This window comes from Hibiscus syriacus, unplaced genomic scaffold (genome assembly GCF_006381635.1).
Source record: "Hibiscus syriacus cultivar Baekdansim isolate YM2019G1 unplaced genomic scaffold, ASM638163v2 tig00116954_pilon, whole genome shotgun sequence".
Classification (NCBI taxonomy): Eukaryota; Viridiplantae; Streptophyta; class Magnoliopsida; order Malvales; family Malvaceae; genus Hibiscus; species Hibiscus syriacus.
The window spans coordinates 1,252,190-1,268,865 of record NW_024063483.1 but is presented as its reverse complement, the minus strand read 5'-3'; the positions used below and the strand labels follow the sequence as shown (position 1 = coordinate 1,268,865).

Sequence of the window (16,676 nt, the reverse complement as noted above, 5' to 3'; positions counted from 1 at the left end):
ATATAATATTTTAATATTAATTTTACAGTAAATGATGATCTATAACATATAACAAAGACCAGAAGATTATTATTTTTTTAAAGTAAACAATCACATCATCAAATATTAATAGATTAATGGTTTGATAACTAAAAAAGTAATTCAAAAACATAAATGTATTAATATTAAATTCTTTATTTATATATCTTTTAACATGATGTGAATCACGGTTCTAAAATGATTTATTATCAGGATGGATAAAGGGATATTAGAGCGTGTAGTCGTATTTCTTAAACTTTTTTTTAATTATTATCTAATTTTACACCCTCTTAAAGTTTTATAACTTTTTACTCCAAAAACAAATAAAAGAAATTGTCGGGAATTAGGACATAAGAAAAAGTTTGGAGTCCTACTTAAAACACAATTCATGGAGTAAAAGATGTTTTATTCCAATAAAAATCCTAATTAATTTGATAGAAATTTCAATTTATTTTTATTTTGGTTGGATCCATGTTTGAATTTGTGAAGTTATATGCATTTGGATAAAGAATATAGATTTTTTTTAATGATTCCAGTTTATCCAAATGCTTATCTTGTTGTTTGGTAAAGAACTAAATGGTTTGAAAGAGTAAGGTTAATTAAATAGGAGGATTTATTTTAATCGTCTATGTTGATTCTAGATTTTGATTTTTTTCCAATGTGGTGTGGTAATTAGGTTGAACGAGATGATGAGGCTGCAAACCTATACCGGTCTCAGCTTTGTTGCGATGCTAGCTGTTATTTATCATGCATTCAACAGTAGAGGCCAGTTTTATCATGCTATGGTGTATTTATCAACCTCTAAGATCAGCTTGCTGCTTATTCTCAACATGGGCCTTGTCTTTATGTGCATCTTATGGCAAATAACCAAGCGGATATTCCTTGGGTCCCTTCGTGAAGCCGAGGTCGAGAGGTTGAACGAGCAGTCATGGAGGGAGGTTATGGAGATCCTCTTTGCAATCACTATTTTTCGGCAGGACTTCTCCATTTCGTTTCTCGTGATGGTTACTGCCCTGTTGTTAATCAAGGCTTTGCATTGGTTGGCACAGAAAAGGGTTGAGTACATCGAGACAACCCCTTCTGTTCTTATGTTGTCTCATGTTCGAATTGTTTCTTTTCTGGGTTTCCTTCTTCTAGATTGTCTGTTTTTGTCCAGCTCTATCAAGGTTCTGATCCAAACTCGACAAGCTTCAGTCTCCCTATTCTTTGCATTTGAGTAAGTTTTTAACTTGGCACATTTTCTTCTTTTATGATTACTGATTATCGATTGAAAAGCTTCTAAATGCATTTCTTCTAAGCATGTTTTTTTTGGGGGGGGGGGCATCATTCAAAACCTTTTTTGTATTTAAATTGTCCGGAGTATTTTAGGTTTATTGTAATGGATTGGCAATGATGAGCATGATACATGTAGTCATAGTTCCTCTTCTTCTTCTTTTTACTAAGGCCCTGATGACTATGCATGAGGTGTTGACTAAAGCACCGAAAGGTGCATACAATTAATGCACTGAAAGGTGTACAGTGGATTTTGTGGAAATTTGGAAAAGGGTAAAATCATTTTTAGTCATTGTAATTTAAGGTATTTACAAATTAGTTCTTAAGCTTCAACTATAAATATCATATCTCATTTAGATTCAAAACCATCCCAAAACATTCTAGCTTTCTTCCAATACTAAAGAATTTAGAGAGTTTCTTGAGAGTTGTTTTCTCATTTTTATCAACAGAGAATTATCATTGTTTTCTCCTTGGTAGATAGAAAGAAGTTGTAATTCCTATTTTCTCATAGTTAAATTCTTCTACCGTTGCTCGTGGTTTTTACCCTATAATATTTAGGAGTTTTCCACGTAAATTTTGTGTCTCTTTTATCTTCATATTTTATTTTCTCAAATTATCAGTTATGATTTTACTTTATTCGATAGCCGTCTTCCGCAACAATTAGTATCAGAGCTAGATTAGAGTGTGTAATATATGCTTATTGTCTTTGTGGTTACCACCAAAAGGTGGATCCTCCAACATAAGAAAGTAAGAAGTTATTACCCATTCTTTGAAGGTTCCAGAGAACTATTCACGATAGTGAAATAGTGAGAGCTATCCGTAAAAGAAGTTATGGCAACGAAATTTGATATTGAAAAATTCAATGGGAGAAATTTCTCATTGTAGAAATTGAAGATGAATGCCATCTTGAGGAAAGATGGTTGTCTAGCAGCTATCAGTGAAAGACCGGTGGATTTCACAAATGACAACAAATGGATCGAAATGGACGGGAGTGCTATGGCAAACTTTCATCTAGCATCAACAGATGAAGTATTGTCAAGCATCGAGGAGAGCTCTCATCTCAATTGTACGCACATCGTGCACAATAAATTTTCCTTAAGAGAAAATTATACACTCTCCGTATGCCATAATCTACTTCAGTGACGGAGCACTTAAATACACTGAACACTTTATTTTCTCAGCTTACATCCTTAAGCTGTAAAATAGGAGAACAAGAACGTGCTGAACTTCTACTTCAAAGTACTGGATTCGTATTGACAAACAGTCACATCTAGTCAACGTTGCAGCGCTACAAGAAAAAAATCGACACAAGAACAAGGAAGACAGACAAGTAAATCTACAATAAGCAGAAGCGTTGACAACGACGAGAGGGAGATCAACAGAACGTGGCCAAAGCAGCAATAACAAACATGGTAGATCGAAGTCGAGGAGCAAGAAGAATTTGAAGAAGTTGTTGGAGTCTCCAATCCACAAGGCAATACCGCAAACACTTCAGATGATGGAGATGCTCTATGCTGTGAAGCGTCAACCACCGTGGAAGGTAGAAAAAGATTTGCAGATATATGGCTCATTGATTCAGGAGCAACATATCACATGACCTCAAGAAGAGAATGGTTCCATCATTATGAACCTGTCTCAGGAGAATCTGTGTATAGTTGCAATGATCATGCCTTAGAGATCATTGGCGTGAGAACCATCAAATTGAAGATATATGATGGAACAATTAAAGTTGTTCGAGATGTGCGGCACGTGAAAGGCCTGAAGAAAATTTATTATCCTACGGATTGTTGGATAATAATACAAGCAAGATTGAAACACAGAAAGGAATCATAAAGGTGTTCCGTGGAGTGCTTGTGGTGCTGAAATGCGAAAAGATAGCTGCAAACTTGTACATGATGAAGGGAGAGACTTTGCTAGAAGCAGAAGCCTCTGTTGCCTTATGTAGTTCAGATTCTGCAATGCTATGACATCAGAAACTTGGACACATGTCAGAACAAGGAATGAAAGCCCTTGTGGAGCAATAGCTACTTCCAGGCTTAACAAATGTATCACTTACTTTGTGTGAGCACTGCATAACAAGTAAGCAGCACCGGTTGAAATTCAACACGTCAAATTCTAGAGGTAAAAGTGTTCTATAATTGGTTCATTCTGACGTATGGCAAGAACCAGTTACATCCCTAGGCGGAGCAAAATATTTTGTCTCATTTATTGATGACTACTCTAGGAGATGTTGGGTGTACCCTATTAAGAAGAAGTCAGATGTGTTTTCCACTTTTAAAAATTTAAAGCACGGGTGAAACTTGATTCTGGAAATAAGATCAAGTGTTTCATAACAGATAATGGAGGAGAATACATAAGTGAAGAATTTGATGACTTTTGCAAGAAGGGAGGCATCAAAAGGCAGTTCACAATGGCGAACACTCCTCAACAAGAGCGGATGAACAGAACCTTGTTAGAAAGAACAAGAGCAATGTTGAGGGATGCATGCCTAGAAAAATCATTCTGGGCAGAAGCAATCAATACCGCCTGTTATTTGGTGAATCGAGCTCCATTAACTGCAATAGAGCTAAAGACACCAATGGAGATGTGGACTGGTAATCCATCTGATTATTCAAACCTCCATGTATTTGGAAGTATTGTGTACGTGATGTACAACTCCCAAGAAATTTCAAAGTTGGATCCAAAATCCATGAAATGCAAATTCTTAGGGTATGTTGATGGTGTAAAGGGGTATCGCTTGTGGGATCCCACTGCTCGTAAAGTGATCATCAGCAGGGATGTTATCTTTATAGAAGATAAACTACAAAGAAAAGAAGATGATGATATCACTGAAAAGTCAGAGACTACACAAATACATGTGGAAAATGAGTTTGAACAAGGAGATTCTTCTGAAGCAGAACTAGCGCATGATGAACAAGAACCAGAGAGTTTTGAAGTTCCAACAACTCGTCAATCAGATCGTGTGAGAAGACGTCCTAATTGGCACTCAGATTATGTTATAGAAGGTATTTAACAGAGGACGGTGAGCCATCAATATACCAGGAGGCAATAAACAACTCAGATGCTTCACTATGGATGATGGCGATGCAAGAAGAAATTGAAGCACTTCATAAAAATAATACATGTGACCTTGTGCCACTACCACAAGGAAGGAATCCAATTGGTAACAAATGGGTCTTCAAAATCAAGCGAAATGGTGACGATCAAGTTGAGAGGTATCGTGCAAGACTGGTGGTCAAAGGATATTCTCAAAAAGAAGGTATTGATTTCAATGAAATATTTTCTCCTGTGGTTCAACTAACAACAGTTCGAGTAGTTTTAGCAATGTGTGCTACATTGAACTTACATCTAGAGCAACTAGATGTTAAAACAGCTTTTCTTCATGAAAATCTTGAAAAAGAGATTTATATGCTCTAGCCTGAAGGTTTTGAAGAAAAATAAAAGAAGAACTTGGTTGCAAGTTGAAAAAATCTCTGTACGGTCTAAAGCAGGCGCCGAGGTGATGGTACAAGAGATTTGATTCCTTCATTATGTGCCTTGGATACTGTAATATCCTTAATACGGGGTTAGTGACTAAATTATAAAATTTTAGAATTTGGAGATAAAAGTTGAATAGTTCAATTATTTATGTGGAGATATTTCCTGAAAGTTATTAATAATTATTAAAGGAGATTAAGGGAAAAATGGTCTTTGTTAACTAAAGATAATTATCTTATCTCTCTATTAAGAGTTAAGCTTGTGGGGAGAGTTATCTAGAAAACTCTTCTCCCTTCTTCTTCCTCCTCCACGTGAGAGCTCAAGCAAAGGTAATATTTCTTGTTGTTGATTATTAGCTGAAATTTAAGGTTGAGTTTTGATTATTAGGTGATAATTAAGCATAAGAAGAACTTAAATCATCTTGAAACAATAAGATGAAGAGAATAGAGGGAATTAAAGAAAAGAGAGGAATAAGTGAAATCTTAAAAGAGGGTTCTTTAATGAGGTTTTAGAGTAAATTTGACTTGTCATCAATCTAATTAACATGTATGAAGTGTTAGAATTGGATTTGTAACATGTTAAAATTTGGGTATGATTCTTGAATTTCTCAAGGAGAATAGGATATGGAGGTAAAAGAAGTGATTATTGAGTAGAAATGAGTGCAAATATGTATATGTAAGTTAGGAATATGAAAGGGGATGAAATATGAAGCATTTGAGTTGAATTAAATGGATTTTCGGGCTTAAAATGCAAATTTTGGGCAAGGTGTATCGGTGCACATTCAATGTGCACCGATGCACTCTTTAAAGAATAAATATCGAATGCAATTGGTGCATCGATGCATAAGGAGTGCATCGATGCATCCCTTTAAAAATGAAAACATCGAAGGTAATTTGTGTATCGATGCATGGGTAGTGCATCGATGCACATGTTAAAGAATGCATCGATGCACTGTAGAATGCATCGATACACTTCAAGGGGAAATTAAAATAGACATTTCTTTTGGTCTAAGAAATGATAGATTAGTGTATATCAATTGGATACTGATATATATCAATGTATGATTATATAGAGATCGAGCACGAACAAGTCCGGGTCGATTGATAAGTTAAGATTTGATCGAAAGATAGGAAAATCATAAAGTGTATTGGAACGTGGTGAGGCCAAGGTGAGTGCAATTTCATTGTACTTATGTTATAGAATAAGCATTGGCTTGCGATGAGCCAGTGACGGAGTTACTATGGTAAAAAGTAACTCATAAAATGTTATTTGATTTGTGAATTCTATGTATGCATGAGTATATGTAACATGATTTATATGATTGATATGATATGTGATACTGAACTATATGAATATATGAGAATATTATATCAGTGGTGTGATAGATTTGATATGTTATTTTATGTGATACATGTTTACCTGATCATAAGACATGAGTTATATGAAAGAGAAAGTATATGTGATACGTGAAAGTGAATCATATGTTTATATGAAAAGTGACATGAATTATATGAAAGTAAACTATATGACTATATGTACATGTGATATTTGACAGAAGAAAAGTAATATGTGATCATAAGAGCAATGAAAGTGTATAAGTGAAAATGCCCATGTTATGTGTATTGAGAGTTAGAGGTATAGTTGGTATGCCAAGAGTTGAGGGTTTACCTATGTTCTAAGGAACATATGGACAGTTTATCTAGGTTCTTTGGGACCTATAGACAGTTACCGAGGATCTTTATGACCTCTGGATAGTTACCAAGGATCTCTATGACCTCTGGATAGGTAATTCGGGACATTTATACGAGTTGTGGTGACAGCTTAGTGGTGCACAACCTCAATAGACTCACATATCTACAGTTCTAACATGTGTACATGGGCTAATAAATAGATAATTGTGAAATCAATGTATGTGATATATGTATATGAATTGCATGATATGATATATGTGTGATATGGGTTATTGTATCTGTTACATGAATATATGTTGATGTATATGTGAGTGAGTATAAATGACTTATATATGATATAAGAATTTTTTATAAGTTATAGAATATGAATGTAAGAGATCATATGAATAGGAGATAAGAGATATGAAGTATAATAGTATAGGAGCAAGATAAAAACATAAATGATGATATGTATGTAATTGTTATATGAAAAGGATATGAGTGAGATGATTCGATATGATGTGTATGATATGATAATAATAGTTGTTCCTGTATGATTACAAGTTGGAGTTTACATTATATATTTATTCGCCTCACTAAGTCATAGACTTAGCGTGTGAGTGTTTCACACGCAAGTTCTTACAAGCTTATGGATTGTTGAGGTGCAAGTCAGGTCAGCATCTTTCCTTACAAAGTTTCAGATCAGAAAATAGATGATTTAAATGTATTTTATGGTATAAAAGTCTAGTTGACATGTATTTAAAAGATTTGAATTGTATAAGCTCTGAATAGTTCTCTAAATGTTTTGAATAAGTTATATGTTATAAATTTTTTTAAATTACTCACTATTTTATACAAGTAAATGTTTTAAAAAGTCAATGCGACACCTCAGACTCGGATCCAGGTCAGATTCGGGTTGGGGGTGTTACATTTAATGGTATCAGAGCTACAGTTTAGCCGGTTCTAGGCTAAAAACGAAGTCAAAAAAAGTATTTTAAAAGTACACATGCCAACACAAAGTGAGAAATTTTCTGATCTGATAGGGTAAGGAGTGTGTTGTCTTGTTAATAAGTTAAATTGTTATGTTATATAAGATAAGTGAATACTTGAGAATGATTTATAAGATATATATGTTTATATGATATGATAGAAGATATGTGAACATATGCAAATGACATATGTTATATGATATGAATTGGATGATCATATGCACATGTGATATGTGATAGAAGAAATGATATGAGCACGTGAATCTATGAGAGCTTCCAAAGTGAAGCACAAGGCGATAGACCTTAAGGTAATAACATTCACCTGCCCTGGCGAGGCAGGGAGAAGAGCAAAAACCTCAGGGAATGCCTGTATATGATTAAAGAATGAATCATGATGTAGAAAGGTGTTCCAATGTGTTTTCAATTATATACTTCGTTAACTCATAGAATGAATGTATCGAAATAGTTAAAAGAGTTATGAGCACCCGAGCTCAAGGGTGAATTTGAGGAAGGTTTTGTTGCTACAGACCTTTGGATAAATGATATTAAGATAATGCTAGAAGGTGTTCATTTCTCCAAAGTGGAGAAATTAAATTGAGAAGTTCGTTATAACGTGGATAATATAGAATATAGTGAACAAATGTCACTATAAGAATGTTAAAAGATCAAGTGATGTGGTTAGAATTTGAAAAAAGAATCAAGAATAAGTGCATCAGTGATACATTTATAAGATGAATGAAACCAGAGTTATGGATATGAAACCAAGGGGTAGTACTGTGTATAAGCAAGAGTGTGGAAATAATAAGGGTTTGTACTCTAGAAGAAAGAGTTAGTGTTGGCTAACAAGGTTACACGATGAAAAATGTGTTGATCATATGAATGTGATATAGTGAAGGAAATAATGATTCTTATGTTTGAGGGAAAGTAAGAATTGAAAGAGAAGTATAAAGTAATATGAAAAGATCATGTGCCTTAAAGTACATATAAGAATTAAGAAATGATGAAAGGTTAAATGTATATGATTGGTTAATTAAGGCTTGTGCTCTAGATTGAACAATTGTTATTGACTAGCCGTAAGAGTAAAGGTGATAGAGTTAAAAAGATTGGAAGAAAAGATAAAGTGAGTTAATTAAGTATGATATGGATTTGAATATGGTTTTGTATTTGAATTATATAGATATGGTGAAGACAAAGAGAAGAGTATTTACAAGTTTTAAAGAGAGCTTTGAGGGAGAAAATTATAAGTGCAAGATATGGTGAAGAATAAGGTTCTGTATAAGTAAAACTGATTATTAAAGTTATAAAAATGGGATAAAATTGTGAAAGCAATATAAGAACATTAAAAGATATGTTTTTATTGGTATGTACAATGAAAATTCGAGGACGAATTTTCTTAAAAGGAGGGGAGATTTGTAACATCCTCAATACAGGGTTAGTGACTAAATTGTAAAAATTTAGAATTTGGGGATAAAAATAGAAAAGTTGAATAGTTCAATGATTTACGTGGAGATATTTCCTGAAAGTTATTAGTAATTATTAAAGGAGATTAAGGGCAAAATGGTCTTTGATATCTAAAGATAATTATCTTATCTCTTTATTAAGAGATAAGCTTGCGGGGAGAGTTATCTGGAAAACTCTTCTCCCTTCTTCTCACTTCTTCGTCCTCCTCCACGTGAGAGCTCAAGCAAAGGTAATATTTCTTGTTGTTGATTATTAGCTGAAATTTAAGGTTGAGTTTTGATTATTAGGTGATAATTAAGCATAAGAAGAGCTTAAATCATCTTGAAACAATAAGATGAAGAGAATAGAGGGAATTAAAGAAAAGAGAGGAATAAGTGGAATCTTGAAAGAGGGTTCTTTAATGAGGTTTTAGAGTGAATTTGACTTGTCATCAATCTAATTAACATATATGAAGTGTTAGAATTGGATTTGTAACATGTTAAAATTTGGGTATGATTCTTGAATTTTTTAAGGAGAATAGGATATGGAGGTTAAAGAAGTGATTATTGAATATAAATGAGTGCAAATATGTATATGTAAGTTAGGAATATGAAAGGGGATGAAATATGAAGCATTTGAGTTGAATTAAATGGATTTTCGGGATTAAAATGCAAATTATGGGCAATGTGTATCGATGCATATTCAATGTGCATCAATGCACTCTTTAAAGAAGAAACATCGAATGTAATTGGTGAATCGATGCATAAGGAGTGCATCGATGCATCCCTTTAAAAATGAAAACATCAAAGGTAATTTGTGTATCGATGCATGGGTAGTGCATCGATGCACATGTTAAAGAATGCATTGATGCACTGTAGAATGCATCGATGCACTTCAAGGGGAAATTAAAATAGACATTTCTTTTGGTCTAAGAAATGATAGATTAGTGTATATCAATTGGATATTGATATGTATCAATGTATGATTATATAGAGATCGAGCACGAACAAGTCCGGGTCGATTGGCAAGTTAAGATTTGATCGAAAGAGAGGAAAATCATAAAGTGTATTGGAACGTAGTGAGGCCAAGGTGAGTGTAATTTCATTGTACTTATGTTATAGAATAAGCATTGGCTTGCGATGAGCCAGTGACGGAGTTACTATGGTAAAAAGTAACTCGTAAAATGTTATTTGATTTGTGAATTCTATGTATGCATGAGTATATGTAACATGATTTATATGATTCATATGATATGTGATACTGAACTACATGAATATATGAGAATATTATATCAGTGGTGTGATATATTTGACATGTTATTTTATGTGATACGTGTTTACCTGATCACAAGACATGAGTTATATGAAAGAGAAAGTATATGTGATACGTGAAAGTGAATCATATGTTTATATGAAAAGTGACATGAATTACATGAAAGTAAACTATATGACTATATGCACATGTGATATGTGACAGAAGAAAAGTAATATGTGATCATAAGAGCAATGAAAGTGTAAGTGAAAATGCCCATGTTATGTGTATTGAGAGCTAGAGGTATAGTTGGAGTCAAGGGTTTACCTATATTCTAAGGAACATATGGACAGTTTACCTAGGTTCTTCGGGACCTATGGATAGTTACCGAGGATCTTTATGACCCCTGGATAGTTACCGAGGATCTTTATGACCTCTGGATAGTTACCAAGGATCTCTATGACCTCTGGATAGGTCCTTCGGGACATTTATACGAGTTGTGGTGACAACATAGTGGTGCACAATCTCAATAGACTCACGTATCTACAGTTCTCACATGTGTACATATGCTAATAAAGAGATAATTATGAAATCAATGTATGTGATATATGTATATGAATTGCATGATATGATATATGTGTGATATGGGTTATTGTATCAATTACATGAATATATGTTGATGTATATGTGAGTGAGTATAAATGACTTATATATGATATAAGAATTTGTTATAAGTTATAGAATATGAATGTAAGAGATCATATGAATAGGAGATAAGAGATATGAAGTATAATAGTATAGGAGCAAGATAAAAACATAAATGATGATATGTATGTAATTGTTATATGAAAAGCATATAAGTGAGATGATTTGATGTGATGTGTATGATATGATAATAATAGTTGTTCCTGCATGATTACAAGTTAGAGTTTACATTATATATTTATTCGTCTCACTAAGTCATAGACTTAGCGTGTGAGTGTTTCACACGCAGGTTCTTACAAGCTTATGGATTGTTGAGGTGCAAGTCAGGTCAACATCTTTCCTTACAAAGTTTCAGATAAGAAAATAGATGATTTAAATGTATTTTATGGTATAAAAGTCTAGTTGACATGTATTTAAAAGATTTGAATTGTATAAGCTCTGAATAGTTCTGTAAACGTTTTGAATAAGTTATATGTTATAAAAGTTTTTAAATTACTCACTATTTATACAAGTTTTTAAATTACTCACTATTTTATACAAGTAAATGTTTTAAAAAGTTAATGTGACATCTCAGACTCGGATCCAGGTCGGATTTGGGTTGGGGGTGTTACAGATACAACAGACTTAATGCAGACCCTTGTGCTTATTTCAAGAGGTCTGATGATAACAATTTTGTTATATTGTTGTTGTATGTGGATGACATGTTGGTTGCAGGACCCAACAAAGATCATATTGACGAATTGAATGCACAACTGGCTAGGGAATTTGAAATGAAGGACTTGGGATCAGCAAACAAGATTCTAGTAATACAAATTCACCGAGACAGAAGTAATAGGAAGATTTGACTTTCACAAAAGAATTATTTGAAGAAGATTTTGTCACGATTTAACATGCAAGATTGTAAGCCAATTTCTATCTCTCTTCCTATTAACTTCAAATTATCCTCCAGTATGAGTCCTAGTAGTGAAGAAGAGAGGATGGAGATGTCTCGAGTACCGTATGTATCAGCAGTGGGAAGTTTAATGTTCGTTATGATATGCACAAGACCAGACATTGTGCAAGCAGTGGGAGTGGTTAGTCGGTACATGGTGAATCTAGGCAAAGAGCATTGGAATATAGTAAAGAGGATCTTGAGATACATCAAAGGGACCTCAAATATTGCATTATGTTACGGAGGATCAAACTTACTAATCAATGGGTATGTAGATTCTGACTATGCAAGGGATTTGGATAAAAGCAAATCTACTACAGGATATGTGTTCAAAGTTGCTGATGGAGCTGTAAGCTGGGTTTCAAAATTGCAGTCAGTTGTGGCTACATCCACAACAGAGGTAGAACATGTAGCAGCTACACAAGCAAGTAAAGAAACAATTTGGTTGAAGATGTTATTGGAGGAGCTTGGGCACAATCAAGAGTATGTCTCTCTGTTTTGTGACAGTCAAAGCGCCTTGCATCTAACAAAGAATCCATCATTTAATTCAAGGACAAAGCACATACGAGTTCAGTACCATTTCATTCGTGAAAAGGTGGAAGAAGGGACAGTAAATATGCAGAAGATCCATACCAAAGACAACATAGCAGATTTCATAACGAAGGCGGTCAATGTTGATAAATTTACTTGGTGTCGATCCTCCTGTGGCCTGTCAGAGACGTAAGCAACATGTAGGTACAACGTAGAAAGAATGGTATTAAGATATGATTGTTCCAATCAAATCTTCAAGTGGAAGATTATTGACTAAAGCACCGAAAGGTGCACAATGGGTTTTGTGGAAATTTGGAAAATGGTAAAATCATTTTTAGTCATTGTAATTTAGGGTATTTACAAATTAGTCCTTAAGATTCAACTATAAATACCCTAGCTCATTTAGCTTCAAAACCATTTCAAAGCATTCTATCTTTCTTCCAATACTAGAGAATTTAGAGAGTTTCTTGAGAGTTGTTTTCTCATTTTTATCAAGAGAGAATTATCATTGTTTTCTCCTTAGTAGATAGAGAAAAGTTGTAATTCCTATTTTCTCATAGTGAAATTCTTTTACCGTTGCCATTGGTTTTTACCCTATAATATTTAGGGATTTTCCACGTAAATTTTGTGTCTCTTTTATCTTCATATTTTATTTTCTCAAATTATTAGTTGCGATTTTACTCTATTCGATAGCCGTCTTCCGCAACATGGGGATCTTTTATTTTGGAGCGTGATTAAGGGTTGCAAAATTATTCTTGTTCTGGACTGCTAAACTAGAAAGAATTAAGAAAGAAACTCTTTAAATATGTCATGTGTGTTGAAAATCCAAATAAATTTTGTTTTACAGTTGTTTACATGATATGACTAGTTTTGATTTCCCCCCGCCCCTTGTTTCTTTCCAAATGCTCTGTGCATCTCCATTTTTCATACGTATCATTGTTCTTTGTCTGTTTCAGCTGCACGGGGAGTGATGGATATTTATTTTTCCAGTTGATCTAATTTCACTCTGGACTGATGTTGAATTCTTTGGGTCTAGGTACATGATATTGGCAACAACTATAGTGTCGAATTTCATAAAATATTGTTTCTATGTGAGTGACATGCTTATGGAAGGACAATGGGAGAAAAAGCCTGTCTATACCTTCTACTTGGAGCTCATCCAGGACTTGCTTCACTTGTCTATGTATTTATTCTTCTTTCTTGTGATTTTCATGTAAGTAAACCTTTTCTTTTTAGTTTCTGCACGATCGCATATATGTTTATTTAATTTATGTGCATAAATAATTTTTCTGTTGGATTATGTTCTAATGCATGAGGTTCTCTAAAGCTTTTTAGGTAGAATGCTACACTTTATGTTAGGAGTTTTTATCATGCTTCAGATCCCATTCAATCGTCTTGACATCATAGAATAGGTTTTAAAGTTGAAGGATGGCATTAGGCATGTGGTATGCAATGAGCTGATTGGATGTCAACCTAAGCTCAAATACTGGTGTATGATGTAAATATGTGTGTATAACTGTATATATATCCTATAGATTGATCAATGAAATGGTTGTGAGTTTTTAATTTGTTTCTGCAGGAATTATGGTGTACCACTTCACTTAATACGGGAGCTATATGAAACCTTTAGGAATTTCAAAATTCGTGTGGCTGACTACATGCATTATAGGAAGATCGCTTCAAATATGAATGATAGATTCCCAGATGCAACCCCTGAAGAGCTCACTTCGTGAGTCAACTGTTATTTTTTTCATGAACTCAATTTAATTTTTTAGGAATCTTTTAATTGCATGTTAAATTCTGGATTCTTAATTACTTACCGATCTGATGGTCAGAAACGATGCAACATGTATTATATGCCGGGAAGAGATGACCACAGCGAATAAGTTAATTTGTGGACATCTTTTTCATGTGCACTGTCTTCGATCGTGGCTGGAGAGACAGCATACCTGCCCTACATGTAAAGCTCTGGTTGTACCACCTGAAAATGGAACAAGTTCATCTGGAGGGCAACATGGACCTTGGTCAGATGCTCAAGGACAGGGTAACCTCATTGTAACATCATCTATAATAAGATGAACTCTTTCTTTGAAGATTTTGATTTTTTTTTTCAATAAATTTGAATTGTTGTATGCTACCTGTTAGTTTTGCTTTCTGGTTTTTGAGATAGTAGAGATAATCCATGAACAAATTGCCAAAACCTTTTGGAACTTTGTTGCTTTGTCCTAGGTATCTTATAAATCAGTGGATCCTTTAAAATTTTCCATCCATTATTAGCTTAAATTTAAGTTATTTCTCTTTTTGCTTGCTATCTATTTATGCCTTTTTGAACTGCATGTGAACTAGCTAAGGCCTGTGCCTCTTATAAGGTGCGGAAATGCAAAATGTCCAAGGGTTTTACTCGTGCTTCATGGCATGCATCTTATTGTGGTGCATTACTTGAAGGCTTTTTCTCCCGAATTCTATGTTAACAACGTCCGTGTTTTGGTCTCAAATTTTGGGGGAATAACCTGTTCCATATCCTGGTATTTTATACCACACAGCAGCAGTTAAGCTGATTTAGGTCAATAAGAATTGGGATTCGGGCATTAAAGAATTACTTGGCTCAGTATCGATATTGCTTCACTTCTAACTTTCATAACTTATAAAACTTACATTACTGTTTGAGAAACGTCAGCTAATTGTTTAAAGTGGAAACAGGGTCCGGCACAAGTTCAGTTAGATAAGGTTCTGGTGGTGGTGACATGGCCACTGATAATTTGACCCAGCATCAGGCTTCAGCTTCAATATATGAGAGATCCTACGTTTATCCTTCTGCGAACACTCTAGTTTGGTAGGTAGTTTTGTACTTGTAATACTGCATGTCAATGAGATTTGAAGTTTCCTGATTTTGCCGGCTTTATAATCTTTCCTCGTTTTTTCCATGTGATGTTTTATCCGACAATTGCAGTGCACTAATTATTAATTATTGCATTTTCAGAGAGCAGTTTAGCTCTTTTGAGCACAAAAGAAAAGAATAACGTCAAATGTATTAATAAGACAATTCATTTGGCTTCTGGGTTGTACAAAGTTGTGCATGTGTGTGTTTAAGATTGTTAAATGATAATTCGGTAGTGAAATGTCTAACCCCGTTTGAAAGGGAGCAATTCAGCTATACTTCTATTAATACAGAACATGTTGCATTGCAATGATAGCTTTCAAAAGCTGATAAGTTGTTCATTGGTTCAGACGCTCCTCTAGATCGTCATGGTCTTTGCACTTACATCTTCTCTGCATTCTGATTGTATATTGATGCCGATTCTGATTAGACTCCCAAGTGCATTGGTTGGTTACATCGATTTAAATGTTACATTGTTGTGCATTTTATATGCAGGTCTCCTGGATATGTTGTACTTCCTAAGGCTCATGAGTCATTGACCGAGTCCATGGGAGAACAATTTGTCATTCCTGATGGACAAGCTAACATGTCCTTTCCACAGCTCCCATTTTTTCCCTTTCCAATCACCTTTTGCTGATGGAAACTCGGGAGAGGCATCGAGCAGCAACCCGAACATTCCGGCTTCGCAATTGGAAGCTCAGTAGAAGATAATTCAACAGCGGATTGAGGTATCCCTCATGTATTAATCGGTTCTATTCTCGCTTTCTCTTTTATTTCTTGTACCCGTCGTAGGATATACGGATTTTTCTAGCTCGCAACATTTGGTCTACTTATACATACGTACAATTCATTTATATAAATGTGTAATTCGCTGGCATGGCACGAGATTCCAATGTCACAACCAAACATTTTTTTTTTCAGGATAACCTCCTAATTTGCCTCTTTTGTTCTGTTCCAAAACCGAATAGGTGCTGCAACATCAGCTCGAACTCCTACAGATGCATAAGCCGAAAACCGAGGGAAGCATGGATGCCGGTCTCACCGCCTAGTTGGATAGAAAAGGAAAGACAATTTCTTCGTCTTCTTCGAGAGACTGAAGAGAAATACATACCTCTTTCACGATTCTATTTTTTATTTTTTAAATCGAAACAGACCCTACTAACTCTGTTGTGATTCTGAAGACAATTTAAAGCAGCAGAAAATGAATCTCGAACCGATCCGAAACTTGAACTAAGAATCGGATGAATGGGACGCGAAGAATTTTGAATTTTAAACTATAAACTGTAAATTCGAAAATCCATTAAAAAAAAAGGAGCCCATGCCCATGTGTGTATTTTGAAAAACCATGATCCAGTAATGGAGAATAACCGACTTCAGCCTATATATATAGACATAAACTCCTCTATGAGAAATCCCTATTCTTATCAACAGATAGCACTTATTTTCTTTTAAGATTGCTGATATTAGTTTCGAGGACGATGACGGCGACCATCACCTATGTTTATTGCTCTCAT

The 16,676-nt window shown here is 34.4% G+C and overlaps 1 protein-coding gene across 2 annotated transcripts; it reads left to right on the top strand.

Annotated features, from left to right (window-relative positions):
* The first annotated feature begins 655 nt into the window (after nucleotides 1-655).
* Nucleotides 656-15,061, top strand: LOC120189300 (ERAD-associated E3 ubiquitin-protein ligase HRD1A-like). Of its 2 annotated transcripts, none has more exons than XM_039192614.1 (5): nucleotides 656-1,234; nucleotides 13,321-13,497; nucleotides 13,864-14,013; nucleotides 14,120-14,328; nucleotides 14,985-15,061. In XM_039192614.1, the coding sequence occupies exons 1-5, from the start codon at nucleotides 705-707 to the stop codon at nucleotides 15,008-15,010; spliced, it is 1,092 nt and encodes a 363-aa protein (XP_039048545.1). In that variant the 5' UTR covers nucleotides 656-704; the 3' UTR covers nucleotides 15,011-15,061. The 2 variants fall into 2 exon arrangements, with proteins under 2 accessions (XP_039048545.1, XP_039048543.1); XM_039192612.1 differs by having other exon boundaries at nucleotides 14,120-14,359; nucleotides 14,985-15,060.
* The last annotated feature ends 1,615 nt before the right edge of the window (nucleotides 15,062-16,676 follow it).

Excerpts from the sequence above, each read along its gene's own strand:
- LOC120189300 (XM_039192612.1), top strand. The coding sequence starts at position 705 with ATGATGAGGCTGCAAACCTATACCGGTCTCAGCTTTGTTGCGATGCTA. Across the intron at positions 14,014-14,119 it reads ACCCCTGAAGAGCTCACTTC|AAACGATGCAACATGTATTA; the intron begins GTGAGTCAACTG and ends TCTGATGGTCAG. Across the intron at positions 14,360-14,984 it reads GTAACATCATCTATAATAAG|GGTCCGGCACAAGTTCAGTT; the intron begins ATGAACTCTTTC and ends AAGTGGAAACAG.